Source organism: Balaenoptera musculus, chromosome 17 (assembly GCF_009873245.2).
Source record: "Balaenoptera musculus isolate JJ_BM4_2016_0621 chromosome 17, mBalMus1.pri.v3, whole genome shotgun sequence".
Classification (NCBI taxonomy): Eukaryota; Metazoa; Chordata; class Mammalia; order Artiodactyla; family Balaenopteridae; genus Balaenoptera; species Balaenoptera musculus.
In genome coordinates this window covers 8,389,344-8,403,958 of record NC_045801.1, presented here as the reverse complement: position 1 = coordinate 8,403,958, position 14,615 = coordinate 8,389,344, and the positions used below count along the sequence as shown (strand labels likewise).

Genomic DNA, 14,615 nt, shown 5'->3' with positions numbered 1-14,615 from the left:
CAGCTGGCCTGAGCTTGGCCCCATGCCCCATATTTTGTAACCATGTGACCGACCGAAGAGGACAAATTAACCTCCTGGAGACTCAGTTTCCTCTTCTGTAAAATGGGAACAATCAATGAACCTAGTCTCTAATCAACCACAGCCTTATCCTTCCGTTTAGCAGGAGAAAATCCACGAAGTATGACTGGCCCAGAGACAGGCACACAGGACGTGGCTCATGCATGCTAATTATTACTTTCAAAAGCATTTAATTGACCTTAGAGTAACTGTACTTTTGAACCTGAGCTTTACATTTTAAAAAAGCTGTCTCATCACCGGCAGTTATGAGGCTCCGTGAGAACTGGGACATGAACATATAGTTTAAAAATACAGTGTCAACTATGTAAATGAAAAGGCTTTTCACATCCATCCACAGCCGGTCCAGGATGGATCGTACCAGGCTGGGCTGTAGGGCAGGGGCTTCTGTTTCCAACAGGGAGGGCTTGTAGACCTGAAAGGTTTGGCCAAAAAGATGGTAATAGTTGTAGCAGCAAGAGCTCATGAGCAAAGCAGGTCCCCTTCAGGGCGGACAGGTTGCTAACGGCTCCACATGAATTAACCCACTCTATCCTCACCCTGGCCCCATGACATAAGTCCTAGTGTCACTGTTTTTTAAAGTTGGGGGCCTGGAGCACAAAGAGGTTGAAGGATTTGCCAGTGGTCGCAAAGCTGCAGGGTGTCCCAGGCAGGATCTGAACCCAGATAGTCTGGTCCCAGTGTATGTGTCCTTAACCTCTAAACTATGGGGCAGACAGAGTCGATGGACAATGGGCTTCATGCTGCAGGTTCTAGAATCACAGGATGCCAGAGGTGGAGGTGCTTAGAGGAACTCTGGTTCGATGTCTTTACTTCACAGATGAGATCAGTGAGGCGAGGGCAGAAAAGCCAGCGGCGGGCGAGAGGCCTGGCCACAGTGCCTTAGCACTCGGGAGCCAAGCTGGGACTTGGACTGGTACTGCTTGTCCCTTTGCATTCCGGGACAAGATGACCTGTGGAAACCAGGAAGCAGTGGACACGTGCGCGTGTGTGCATGTATACACACGTGGCAGTGTACATGCATGTGTGTTCCTAGCGTGCACACACGTATGCCCGTGTACGAGTGGGCACGGGATGGGGTTAGGCAGAGGCATCTCCACTCACCTCCCCTTTCTCCACCAAAGGCTTCACCTCAGCGAGGTCCACGTCCTGCAGCTCCCGAGACATGACCCTGCTGTCACCTGCCTACAAAGGGACAGAGAGTAGGAGGTTAGCGCTTCCTGCTGACAGATGTTTTCGGAAAGGAGCAAATCTGAGGCCAGGGAGCAAGCCTTCTCTTGCACAGCCCAGCAGCTCCTACCTCCTCCCCACCGCCCCATCCCATCCCAGTCTCGCCCCTGGGGACCCAGGGGAGTAGATTTCCTAGGATGGGAAACTGAGGCTTACGGACGCGTCTACACTCAAAACCAGGCCCTCACACCCAGCCCAGGACCACCCACCACACCGAGGACGTTTCTCCCTGCATTTTAGAAGGAGACCCACATGGCCGAGCCCGAAGTCAGGCAGCCCCAGCTTGACGACCAAAAGGGGACAGAAGGCCGCGGAGGGCCGCCACAGGCAGGCGTGGCACTAGCTTCCTCCTCAAACTAGAGGGGCCCCGACAGAGGGGCGGCCACGCAGATGCCCCCGCGTCCACCCCTGTGCAGGGCACTCTGCTCCTTGCTGCGGGGCAGGGGGCAGGGAACACCTCAAGCCAAGGGGTCTGACACTGAACACTCAGGAGGATTTTGAAAGAAAAAGGACTTTGGAGACAAAAAGCACTTCACGAGCCAGAGCGGAGGTGGGAGAGCAGGGGTGGGGAGGGCAGGGATGGGGGCAGAGATCGGGGTGGGGCAGAAGAGTCCTCCTTGGCTCTGACACCCAGGCAAGTGCAGAAGAACTAAAAGAGCTAAGCTGAGCAGAGTTCGGCCGGTGGAAATGCCACCATAATCGACCCCCTGGGGAGCGAGGCTTGGGTGGTGACAGTTACTGAGCACACACCTGGGTGCCTAGTCAAGGATCCGGTGGCATAAACGTTTCTTGTTACGGATGAATAGTCAAACTGGGAGAACGAAGCGCCCACCAGTACCGGGGTGAGGCACAAAGAGCCCAGAATGAGGGTTCCGTGCTGCAGGCAGAGACCGACGAGACGGGGTGAAGAGTAAGTGACAGGAGGGGCCAGGGACCCTCAGGTCACAGACCCAGACCTTCCGAATCGGGTACTTGGTGAAAAGCCGCCTGACCTCGGCCCTCACGCCGCTCCTTTCCAGCATGGGGACCTCGCCCCAAGCTCCCCACAGATGTTAGCGGCCAGAGAGAGAATGCAAGTCTCTGAACTTCCAGCCCGGGGCTCCTGAAGATCCAGCTCCCCGAACCCAGAAGAGCCCTCTTTGTGACACACCTCTCAGAGGTCAGCGGGCGACAGAGCCGGGGCCGCCCGGCACCCAGCCCTGCGCCGCCGGTACGTGGCATTCCGTGGGCAGATCCCCAGGGACGCTTGGGTCTGGGGCCCCGGCACGATTTTCCCCAGTAGATAACCAGCCCCACAAGAATGCCTTTATGCAGCCTTTGGAGTCCAGGCTCCAGAACATTCTGAAAACAAAGTCGGTTTTATATTTGTGAACATTGCTGGGCAGCTGCCAGCTTGGAAGCAGGAGGTATGAAAAGCCAAGGTCTGTCGGCCTTGCTAACTCAGCGTGTTCGTGGTCCCGAGACCCTGGCCGTGGGACACCTCGCCTACACAGCCCAGGGAGACTTCCAGAAGCCCGGGGCTCTGGCAACGCCACCCTTCGTGCTCAGAGGGAAAGGACTTTACATTTCACGGGGGCTCCTTCAGAAGCCAGGGATGAAGTCGGGGTCTCCCGCTACCCCCTGGGCGGGCCCGGGCAGGCCTCCTTCAGCCCCATGTGCGGGCTCCTTAGGACAGGAAGCCTTGCCGGCCCATTCCCTTCCCTACCTGTAGCTCCTAGCATCACGGCCAGGTGCAAAGTCGGGCCTCAACTCGCTTGTTGAATAGATAGATGAACGGCTTTTGTGCAGCTTCAGAGCAATGTTTGTACGTAAATCCACACTTACGTGATCACTAGACCACAGGAGTGAACCGCTTTGAAAACAGGTCTACATTTATAAGGGCTCATCTCAGGCTGCAGTTCAGCCCGGTGTGCTCAGGTCTCCTTGGCTGCCAGATGCCATGATTCCACTAGAGTGTTGGCCTCCAACTGCCCCCTCACCCTCTTTCAGAACAAGAAAGAGTTCAAGTCCAGCCTTCCTGGCTTCCCAAACATGCTCCCAGAGAAATCTCTTTACTCCACACCTTCTTTTCCTTCCGACAACCCAGCTTCCCAGACCCCAAGAGACAGTGGGTTGAAAACTGGCACGAATCCCTTAAACATCAGCATCTGAGAATCGCTGCTTTGGGAGGGCTGGGTGAGGGGGCCTCCCGGAGCCCCACCCCCCATGTGCTCAGGGCCTTGGGGGGGCTCAGGGCGGAGCCCACAGAGAGCTATCCCGGTGTTTGTCTAAACGAGGGTGATTCTTCCCCCCCCCCCCATTTGGCGCTGCCTGGAGACATTCTTGACCGTCATGACTGGGCAACGCTACTGGCATCTAGTGGGTGGAGGCCAGGGCAGCTGCTAATCATCCCACAGCGCACAAGACGCTCCCGCAGCAGAATTATCTGGTCCCAGTAGGGAAGAGGCTGAGACACCCTGGCCTAGACCAAGAAGCAGCTAGTGAGGTCCCCAGGACCCTGAAGTCTGCAGGGAGACCAGATAAAGCAGAGGGACGCTCCAGTTCTCCTTGTCCGGGGCAGGGGCGTGCCTGCAGGCCCGGGGCAGCCTATAGCTGATAACCGTAACTGCAATTGTCCCGACAGGAAGAGCTGGCCAGGACCTCCATCTAGGTCACTGCCCGCAATAACCAAGGCTGCCCAAATGTGCTGCAGGAGGTGCACCTTGAACCTTCCCCCTCCCCATGCCCCCCACCGCCCTCCCTGAGCTACTGGAGGAGCAAGAAGACAGCCTGCTTGGCACCCAGCTCTGCCGACGTAGGCCACTTGAGGCCAGCCCTTACCCTGTCTCTGTTGCCTCAATCCAAAAACTTCGCCAACTTTTGGTTCAGAAGCTGTTTGCCTAAAGGAAACCTTATAAGGAAGTTCAGTACATAAAAATTGATTGTTTCTAAGAAGAAAGCTGACATGCTTTGGGTGAAGCCAGGGATATCTCCCAGCAGCCCCTCGTGCTCCCCCTTCCCATCATCTGCCACCGCCCCCCTGGCAAGACTAGCCCTCAAAGACCATCTGAGTTCCAAGAAGCGTGGACTGTACGGCGATTTACTCGGAGGCGGCTTTCCCGTACGGTAGGTTCTCATGCGACAGGCACTGAGCAAAGAGGACCCCTGATAGCTCCGTTGACAAGTCTACTATGTGGCAAGTCAGGGACCGATGGGAGGTGACCTGATTTGGGTGCTCTGGCTGGTGCCCCCGCCCCCTCCAGGGGCCACTCGGAGGGTCACACCCAGGGTCCCTCCCCGCAGCCGACCTGAGGCCCCACTTGGCTCAGCAAGCTCTCTCCCTGCACTTGAGGCCGAGCGCTGGATGCCCGTCTCTCCCCTTCTCCACGGCCTCCTGAAAAGTCCCAGCGCAGAGTGTCGGACTGAAAAGGGCTGAGGCAATGATGCAATGGACGGGGGTGCCAGGGCCAGGCCGCACGGGGCACAGGGGTGGGAGCCCAGGAGTCCGAGCCCCGGCCCTCTGCTCCAGCCTGTAGCATGGGGATGGGGCCGTACCTGCCAGCTGTGTCTCAGCACAGAAGGAAGCCGCTCCAGACAGGAAATGAGGTTGGGACAGGCCTCCTTCTGCTAGAACCCCACGCCGTGCCCAAAACAGGGCTCCAGGTCACAACGCCAGCTGCCCGACTGGTTTATACCACATTTTCCTTTCCCACCTACTTGCCCAGAAGGAATTCTGAGAAAACCAACATCGCAGAAGTGAAAGGTAGCCAGGAGCTAGGCGGGGAGACTTGAGGGTCAGACCTGGGCATCACCATTGATTGGCTCTGTGATCTAACCTCTGAGCCTCAGTCTGCTCATCCATGAAATGGGCATAACAACTCCTGTTCCCAGCGAGACGCAGCGGGGCTTAAATGAAACTATGGCACACAGAATCTGGCAAATAGCTGCTTAGTTAATCAGTGCACTTTTCTGGTTGCCTCAGAGGCCGCGGACATCTGCGGGGACATAGTCTATGTTTTTTTACATTCTTAGTCCCCGAGTGGCCCAGCAAGCAGGGGACACAGAGAAGAGCTTCAGCAGGTGCCACATCGGTTTCCAGCAATCAGACCCAATGCACCATCACGCGGGTCAATGAGTAACAAAGGCCCAAGGGGGGCGGGCAAATACCTTTCCAGTTCAACAGACCCAGGAGTCAGTCAGCAATTAGCTGGACTTCATGGGTTCCAGGGAAGCCAAGACTGAGATCTGTCCAGAGGAGGGAAGTAGGTGACCTCGGGGACTGGGAAGGCAGCGGGCAGAGGCATCTCAGGCAATGAGGTCACGTGAGAGCTGTTAACCAGTCACCGGGAGAGCGAGGGGACACAGAGCCTGGGATTCTCAAAAACCCTGGTAGTGCAGCAGGAACACTGCTTAGGAGTCGGGGCATGGGAACCCTGCCACATGACTTTCCCCAAGTCATTCATCCCCTCCCTGGGCCTTGGCTTCCCTTCTACAAAATATGTGGCGTGTGTTCTATGGACAGCACATGGTCCCCAAAACTCAGGATGGATGGGAGCCTAGGCCGGAGGGTGCTGCACGCAGACAAAAGGGCCGTGCACCCTGGGGTCCTACCAGGGCCCCATGCAGCTTGGCTCTGCCTGGATCCATCTGCCCTGGGAACCTGGAAGAACCTCTCCTCCCGGCCTCGACCCCTCCCTGTCTGTAAAACTGGAGTCTCCCTCCAGATCTGGCACTCTTCTAGCAAGCCACACAGGGGGACCTATCTGCAAGTTCTGCGGGGCCCCTAGAACTCCCCCGAGGCAGGGCGGGGGTGTCCAGCAAACATCCAGGATGTGCTCTGGGAGCCCCAAGATGCACCCATCTCAGCAAGAGTGGCCAAAACCCTGCACAAACACAGCAGGATCACAGCAACAGGAACTTCTATGGCACCTCCTGGGCTCCAAACTCTGTCCCTCCTTTGAGCTTTCCAGCAACCCTAGAAGGTGGACCTTATCGTGAACAATCTGACAGGGAAACGGAGGCACAGAGAGATTATGAAATGTACCCCAAGTCACCAAGCATCAAGATAGCACAGCGGGCTTCCCTGGTGGCCCAGTGGTTGAGAATCTGCCTGCCAATGCAGGGGACACGGGTTCGAGCCCTGGTCTGGGAAGATCCCACATGCCACGGAGCAACTGGGCCGGTGAGCCACAACTACTGAGCCTGCGCGTCTGGAGCCTATGCTTCGCAACAAGAGAGGCCGCGACAGTGAGAGGCCCGCGCACCGTGATGAAGAGTGGCCCCCGCTCGCCGCAACTAGAGAAAGCCCTCGCACAGAAACTAAGACCCAACACAACCATAAATAAATAAATAAATAAATAAATAAATAAAAGGCAAGTAACTTTAAAAAAAAAAAAAAAGATAGCACAGCTTAAAGCAACCTTAAAGGGGACAGTTGACCATGACACCAGCTTGCTCTAAATAGACACACATACCGTGCACCCAGCCCCGGGGTAAGGATGTGCTGAGGATGGGCTATATGTGTGCCCAGGAGGCTTCTCCTGTGTGGATCAGCTGGGGGAGTCATGTGTTTCTCCCTCTACCGTGGGCAGCCCCCCAGAGCCACCACGAGAGCCCCCCTTCCCTGCAATGCCACTGGGATCTTCCTGTATGTTCTCAGCCCCCCTGAGCCACCACGAGAGGCCCCCTTCCCTGCAATGCCACCCGGGATCTTCCTGTAGGTTCTCAGCCCTCCTGAGCCACCACGAGAGGCCCCCTTCCCTGCAATGCCACCCGGGATCTTCCTGTAGGTTCTCAGCCCCCCTGAGCCACCACGAGAGGGCCAGTCCACGTCTTAGACTTTTCTATTCTCCCTTCACAATACCCAGAAGGACTTCTGTGTTTAGCTTTTTCCCAGAGTGCCTTCCTGACATGGCAAACCCAATACTTTGAAAAAGGGTTCACTGCATTGTTCTATCTGTTCCTCAAGGAGGTCCCTGGGAGAATGTGGATCTGATCATCCCAGCTTACAGATGGGTCACCTGAGGCTCAAACGCCAAGGCCCATGTGACTCCCTTAAGGCCTAGACTCCATCCTTCGACGTGGGTGCAGGTGTGCAGGGCAGGGGCGGGCAGACCACAGCCTCCTGGAGTCCTTCAGTGAAGCAGAGAGAGAGGGCCCAGGAGCGACTGTTGATAAGTTTGCATCGATTGTGATGGTCAGCCAGTGGTCCAGATTTTGTCTGCTCCAGAACACGCCTGGTTTCCAAGCCACATGAAAGCGGTGTTTATTCCAGCACACTGGGCTCTTTATAGAACAGAATTTAAAAGGGGGGCAGGGGGATCAATGGGTGCTGCTGTCGCCACAACATCTTCCCCGAATACAGGGATCCCCAGAAATTTCCAGAGAACAGTCCCCCGTCTGCATTAACCTCAAGGAAAGTAGCCTTGGGGTATGCCTTGCCTCTCTCTGCCTTGCTGTGAATGCGTTCTTTGGTCCTTTCTTTGCCAAAGAGATTTTGATGCCAAGCTACCAGGCAGTTCGTGGGTTCTCTTGATGTTTTCTGGACCTTTCGAAATCCAAGGCTCTGGGGAGGGTGAGGAACTTGGTGGCCTTAACTCTCAATGTTTTTCTTAAGTAATAAACCTAGTAAAAAACATGGCTGGACTCACTGGACCTTCAAGAAAGTTCCCCAGTTGAGGGGAAGGGAAGTCAAAAATAGGACTTTCGAAAGTCAATAAAACAGTGACAACACAATTGTGGAAAAGAAGATCAGACAATCAGAATTCCTCGAGGCCCCTGGTGCTTTGCATGGGGGTTGAACCTCAGCAGCATTCAACGAACTGTCTGATATTGAAAGAATGAAAAAGGAATCACTAAAGAGAAGACACACCCCAGCTGCATCCATTCCCCGGGTACCAGGCTAGAGCTGAAACGGAACTTGTCTGTGTTCGGCCAGAGCACAGAACTAGCAAAAAGGTCAGGGAGTGTGTCTGGGACACAATAGCAGGAAGAGGGAGGGGCCAGCTCTTGGTCCTCGCCCACCCCCTTCCCTGCAACACCACCCAGGATCTTCCTGTAGGTCTCAGCGGAGTTTTGGCAGCCCAGCTACGTGTTTGGCAGAGAGAAGATCAGACCGTCTGCAGGGACGAGCAGAATAACGGAAGTCCAAAGGAGGATGCTGGGTGGGTTAGAGGATTTTTCTGAGAATCTGTGGGACACGCATGGGCAGCACTGGATGGTCTGTGAGATAATTTGTGGAAAGCACACAGACGGAGCCAGTGTTCGCATTGGATGTGGATGTAGTTTCTTCCTACAGAACCCTTTGTCCCCGAGATGGGATGAGTGCCACGCTGACGGGATCCTTCCCTGACTGGTCTTGCTGCTTCTACCCTCTGGATGGCCTTCCGACCTTTCCTACACAAGAGGGCCCAAGTTATTTCCTTAATAAGTGGAGGTTTCCTTTGGACCAACATTAATTGAGTGCCTACTAAGTGCCAGGCTCTCAGGTCTATGGGGAAAAGGGTGAATAAGGAGACAGCCCAGAATGATCCAAGAAGGGTACCTAACCCAGCCTGCCTGCCTGGAGGGGAAGGCCAGGGAGGGCTTTCTGGAGAAAAGAGACAAGTTCAATGATTAATAAGGAGAGGGGAAAGGAGGTGAGGGCTCCCAGCTAAGAGAGTCCTCAGAATTACCTGCCTCTTAAGAATGCCTTTCACACCCACATTCAGAGAGGGCTGCCCAGAACCTTCTCAAAGCCAACAGGGTGGAGTCGGGGGTCAAGATGGGGGAACAGGATGGAACCCTGGTCCCCATCCACCTCTTTAAGCAGCGCTGCACATGGGCGTAAAATTTATATGTACAGAGGTTTCCACAGGTTTAAGGAGGAAAAAAAATCTATAAAAGATAAGGCCCCCAGACTGCTAACGAGCCCCATTTCCTACCACCTGTTGGAGGAACAGCCCTGCTGGAATGGAAACGCCTGGAGATGGAGCCCGGGTGAGCAGGGGTTGGCAGGTCTTCAGTAAATGATGAAGTCAAAGATTGGGTCAAAGAGAGACCTATGTGTGGACCCGAATTCTGTAATCTGGTCTGTTCTGCAGTGCCAAGTCAGATTCCCAGGGTTACCCAGGTCTTCTCACAAGGCGCCCACCCTGGAGAGCTGTGCTCCATGCACACCTGATCAGAGCCTCCCACCCCTCCTGCCCACCCGCCTCCGACAAGCCTGGGCTGGCGCAGCAGGGGGCCAAGTGAGTGTCCAGGGAATTTAACCTCCCCAGGCTCTGCAGCAGAAATGGCCAACCCGCCTGTCTCTGTCTCCAAACATAAAGAGAAAGAGCAAGTAGAAGGGCAGGGCTGGAACCAGACTGAGATCAGGGAGGCAGGAAGGGCCGCCTGAAATGAATCCAAGAAACAAAGTTCAAGTTCTAAAGACAGGTCCAGAAGGATCTGGGCAGGGAAAGGTCCAGGGCGGCTCACGTGGAACAGAACCCCATCACTTGATTCTGGACAAGCAAGTGACCTGCGCAAGCCTCGGTTTTCTGACCTGAGAAGTGGCAAGGATGTCTCCTATCTCAACGGAACCAGGCGATGCCCTGAAATCACAAGTCACGTTAGCCAGATAAGAGCTACTTACTGAGTACTGTGTCCCCAGACCCTGGAGTATGAGAAATGTGGCCACCCTTTTCTTTTTCTCTCCCCCTACCCATTATTCTGGAGCAGGTATCCTCAACTCTGGCTGCCTTCAGTACACCCTACCCCCAGCCCAGCCCAGGGAGCTTTGAAACAATGCAGATTCCTGGCATATCCCAGACCTACTAGGCCTGGAAATCTGCATTTCAGACAAGGTTCCCATTACATTTTTATGCGTTCAGCATAAGCCCAGCTTTTTTTTTTAAATAAATTTATTTATTTTATTTATTTATTTATTTTTGGCTGCGTTGGGTCTTCGTTGCTGTGCGCAGGCTTTCTCTAGCTGCAACGAGCAGTGGCCACTCTTTGTTGCGGTGCGCGGGCCTCTCATTGCGGCAGCTTCTCTTGTTGCGGAGCACGGGCTCTAGGCGCGCGGGCTTCAGTGCTTATGGCACGTGGGCTCAGTAGTTGTGGCTCGCAGGCTCCAGAGCGCAGGCTCAGTAGTTGTGGCACACGGGCTTAGCTGCTCCGCGGCAATGTGGGATCTTCCCGGACCAGGGCTTGAACCCGTGTCGCCTGCATTGGCAGGTGGATTCTTAACCACTGCACCACCAGGGAAGCCCAAGCCTAGCTTTTTGGAAAAACCTCAAGAAGCAAAACATGAGTCCAGCATTTGCAGGCGCTCCCACTGGTCTGGGTAAGTTTAGAACAAAGGTTCCTGCCACTGATTGCCAAGGAAATGCCTTGTCATTTGTGGAATTGATTGACAGCAAAGTCCCTCATGGTGTCCTCACAGGCGAGTACTGTTCTCAGTTCCTTCCATGGATTAACTCAGTTAATATTTGCACATCCTAGTGAGACAGTGTCTGTTATTCTCATTTTTCAGGGGAGGAAACTGAGGCCCAGAGCTCCTGATTGCCTCTCTGTACTTTTCATTCAAGCCCTTATGCAATCACCCCAACATGCTATCATGAAAAAGAACAAAGGCTTTCAAGTCTGACTCTCTGGGTTCTAAGTCTGGCTCTCCCACTTTCAGTCACGTGGCCCACAAGCAAGTCCCTTAAACATTCTCGGCCTTGGTTTTCTCATCCATTCAATGGAGCCAAGACAGCCCAAGCAGAGCTCTTGCAAGGACGAGAGGGGATGCGAGGATACAGCCACTGATCTGAAGAGAGAGAGGTCTTGTCCCTCCCCGGCCCCCTCCGCCTGAGTCAGGCCCCCTCCTTGCTAGAATCTCAGATGCTGAGTCATCATCTTGGCTTCCTTTCTGAAGCACAGGGCCTTCTGAGTCACGCCTTGGATGGGATTCTCTGGAGTTGGGTCCCAAGGAAGAACTGCAGCTTCAGGCCATCAGAAAAACACAATGCGATCTTTCTTCCCCATCCTTGCTGAGGCAGCTCAAGCCAGATTTCAATGCACTGAGGGGAGGGAAAGGGGGGTCCAGCTCTGTTTAGATCTGGGGTCCAAGCTGGAGGAGGCAGCCCAAAACCCATCAACCACTGCTTAGCGGGGCTGCAGCCCTTTCTCACTAGACTGAGTCTGCTAATCTCTCAAGAACACACAATTCACACTGAAAATCAATCAATCAATCACCCACATTCTGTCTGGAAAGCTTCCTCACCAGAAACTCAGTGAAGATCCAATTTATTTTTGCCCCTCTGACAGCAGAAAATAAATCTCTGAAGACTGAGACCCCCTTTCACCACCTTCAATCCCAGCCAGGAGACCCCTGGAAAGGGTCTTGGAGAGCCGATTCCCAGTTTCGGCTCATCCTTGGTAAGTCGTTCCCTGTCTCAGTTTCCATCTGTAAAATGGGTAGAAGTTGGACCAGTAACTTGTGTGAGTTTTTAATTCCAGTCCAAATGATCAAACCAATGGATAGTAATCCTGGATTTGCTTCTCAGCAGAGGAGACCCCAAGAGATGCTCCAAGGCCTCCTTGGAAAGCCCAGGCACATGCTACCACCAAAAGGTCTACTGCCTCCTTGGGATGCTGGTTACCGGTGGGATCATCGGGGTGTGGGGCAGAAGGGAAGGAGCCATTCAATTCATTCAGCGTCTGTATTTGATCCCCGCCCAAGGGCCTGGCCCTGGGCCAGGTGCCAAGTGATGGGGCGAGGCAGGCAACGCCTTCCTTCTCCCTCTCTAATGAGAGACAAGGTCCCTAAAAGCTAAGAAGGGACATCCCAGGCTTGGATCCTTACACCAGAGCACTGTCCCTTTGGAGGTTTCCCAGCACTTCCGGACCACCTCTACCTCGCCTCCCCCCCTGACTCCCACCCTGTGCCACTCCGCTCCAGCAGTTACCGCCACAGAGGGCTAGGGGCTGCACCCGCACCTGCATTTCTCCCCTACTTGGTGAGCCCCTTGAAGGCAGGTGCCGGGGCTGACACTCTCTGTACCTTGCTTATTTCAGTTCACGTTTGTGAAACTCAGTAACGATTCCAGAATTTCTATACAGGAGGAGGCTGTGCTGGAAGGTGTGCCTTGAAACTGCACTTTTCATAGTAAGAACTCGGTTTGTGTTTAGATACTTTGCTCTTTAGGAGAAGGTGAAGTGTGGCTAATGGCCATTAGGAGGAGGCTACAGCCCTCCTGCGTGGCCACTGGCTGAACTCTCTTTGAATCTTTAATCTCTCCCAGTAACTCAAAGGAACCAAACAAACTTCAAACTGAAGCGCCCAGGACATCTGCGAAGAAGAGTTGGTCTCGGGCACAAGACAACCGGGCCCTCCACCACCAGATTTCCCTCCCCCACCAGCTGCCAGGCACCTCCCCCTTCCAAGCCACAAATCGGTGCTGCCCCGGACCCACAGGGACGTCTGACAGCAGAGGCGACAGACGGGCGAGTGGGACTGGTGGGTTGGGGTGGGGGGGGAGGGGTAAGGAAAAGAGCCACTAACGTGGCCCAAGCGGTGACCGCGCGTTTGCCCCGGAGCCGACCGCTTTGCACACGCCCTGCCCGCGGCTGAACCAGAGACCGCGGCGGATGGCCGAGGAACGTCCGAGCGACTCCAGCTGCTCTTCTCCTGGGGGGCAGGAGAGGCGGGCCCGGGAGGCAGGGGAGAGAGGCGAAGCGGGGGAGGGTGGGCGGAGGCGAAAATGACGCCACTCGAAGCCCCGGCCGGCGCAGGGCCGCCAGATGCCCACGCGACCCCTCCGGCCCAGGCCACCTCTTCCGCGACGCCACAGTGCCCACCCCGGGCCACCTCGGGGGGCGCACCCTGCCACCCTCGCTCCCGCGCGTGTCACACGCGCTGTGACACACCTCGGACCCACCCCACCGCACACACACACACACACACACACACACACACACAAGCGCGCCCCACCCCGGCTCCCAGGCTGAATGGGCCCCCGCCCCTTGGACGCACCCTGACTCTGGGCACACCCACGCCCACTTCTCCCGCCTCAAACCCATCGCCGCTCACCCCTGCCCACCGCCTTTCTACACACGCGCACTCAACCCCTCCTTCCCCAGACACCCCACTGCAGGGACAAACGCCACCCCGCCCCCGACACACGCACTCTTGGTCCCTCCTCCTGCTCCCAGCTCCAGCTCGCCCCCCGGCCCGCGGCGCCAGCTGTGATCTGGGAGGGCCCCGGGAGCGCGGGCAAGGTGTGCCCCGAGCCTCTCCACCCCCGACCCCGACCCCCAGGATCCCACTTCCTCAGCTAGGGGAAAGGTGAACGGGGACCTTTTTTTTGCTCTTGTAGCCGAATCGAAACCCCTCACTCCGGCAGTGCCCGCGCCCCCAAAGTCCCTGCTCGCTCTCGCCCTCGCGCCACGGGGAAGCCGAGCACTTGCAGCTCCGCGGGGCCACAAAGGGCGGTCCAGGAGCTGCAGCAGCACCCACGGGCGACCGATCCCTCCCCGCCCGGCGGGAAGAGGGCGTCAGGCTTACCTGAGGTTGAGAGAGAAAAGCAAAAAGAGCCGGAGCTAGGCTGGCGGCGCCCAGAGGGAGCGAGGAGAGCGGCGAAGAGAGGCTTGCGCTCCCGAGCCGGAGCTGGGAGCCAGGGGAGGTTTGTTTATGCCCCGGAGGAGGGCGATTTTATAGGCGCTGCGGCCCCGCCCCCCGCGCCTCGCCCCGCCCCCGCCCTCCCGGGTCCAGCTCGCAGCGGGGACACACCCCTCGCCGCTCCCTCCTAGCGGGCGCTCCTCCCGCTCCCTTGGGCGCCCCTGGCCGTGCTGGGGCAGCGCGCGGCGGGCGCCCGCCGGAGCCGCCGCCTGTTGCGCAAGCCCGAGCAGGGGCGCGGCGGGGAGGGGCCTCCGGTCCCGGCGGCCGTTAGGCTCTGCTGTCCCTTCCTTCGTCCGGAAGGCCGGGGCCTCGGCGTGTGCAGCGGGCGTGTGTGCACCGGGGATGCGTTTGTGCGCGGGTGCGTGTGCCTGTGCGCGCTCGTGCGTGTGCATGCGGACTTCCGTGTGTCTCTGTGTGACCATCTCCATCTCAGAGTTTCTTCTTCCGAGTCCCGTCGCGCCACGCCCTGACATCCCTTACGGGCGACTCCCCACTTCCTCCAGGTCTTAGCTCCCGAACCCCATTTAGCTGCCTCCTTTGCTTCCCGGAGACCCGCTCCCTGCGACTCTCACCCCACGCCCCTGCCTTGTTGCATCAGCTCTCCGCTGAAATGCACGCTCGCATTTAATCACGTCCGTCTTGCTCAGCCCATCCTACAGCCTGGACACCGCCCCGCCCCCGCCCCCCGTACCGCTTCCTATCC

At 56.5% G+C, this 14,615-nt stretch overlaps 1 protein-coding gene across 2 annotated transcripts in view; it reads right to left on the bottom strand.

Annotated features, from left to right (window-relative positions):
* Window positions 1-13,939, bottom strand: part of NDRG1 (N-myc downstream regulated 1) — a 56,997-nt gene extending 43,058 nt beyond the window's left edge. For both annotated transcript variants that reach the window (XM_036830165.1, XM_036830166.1), the window contains exons 1-2: window positions 13,799-13,939; window positions 1,180-1,260 (exon numbers count right to left, since the gene is read on the bottom strand). In XM_036830165.1, the coding sequence (XP_036686060.1) occupies window positions 1,180-1,242 (63 nt within the window). In that variant the 5' untranslated portion in view covers window positions 1,243-1,260; window positions 13,799-13,939. The remainder of the gene's footprint in view (window positions 1-1,179; window positions 1,261-13,798) is intronic.
* Window positions 13,940-14,615: the final 676 nt, after the last annotated feature.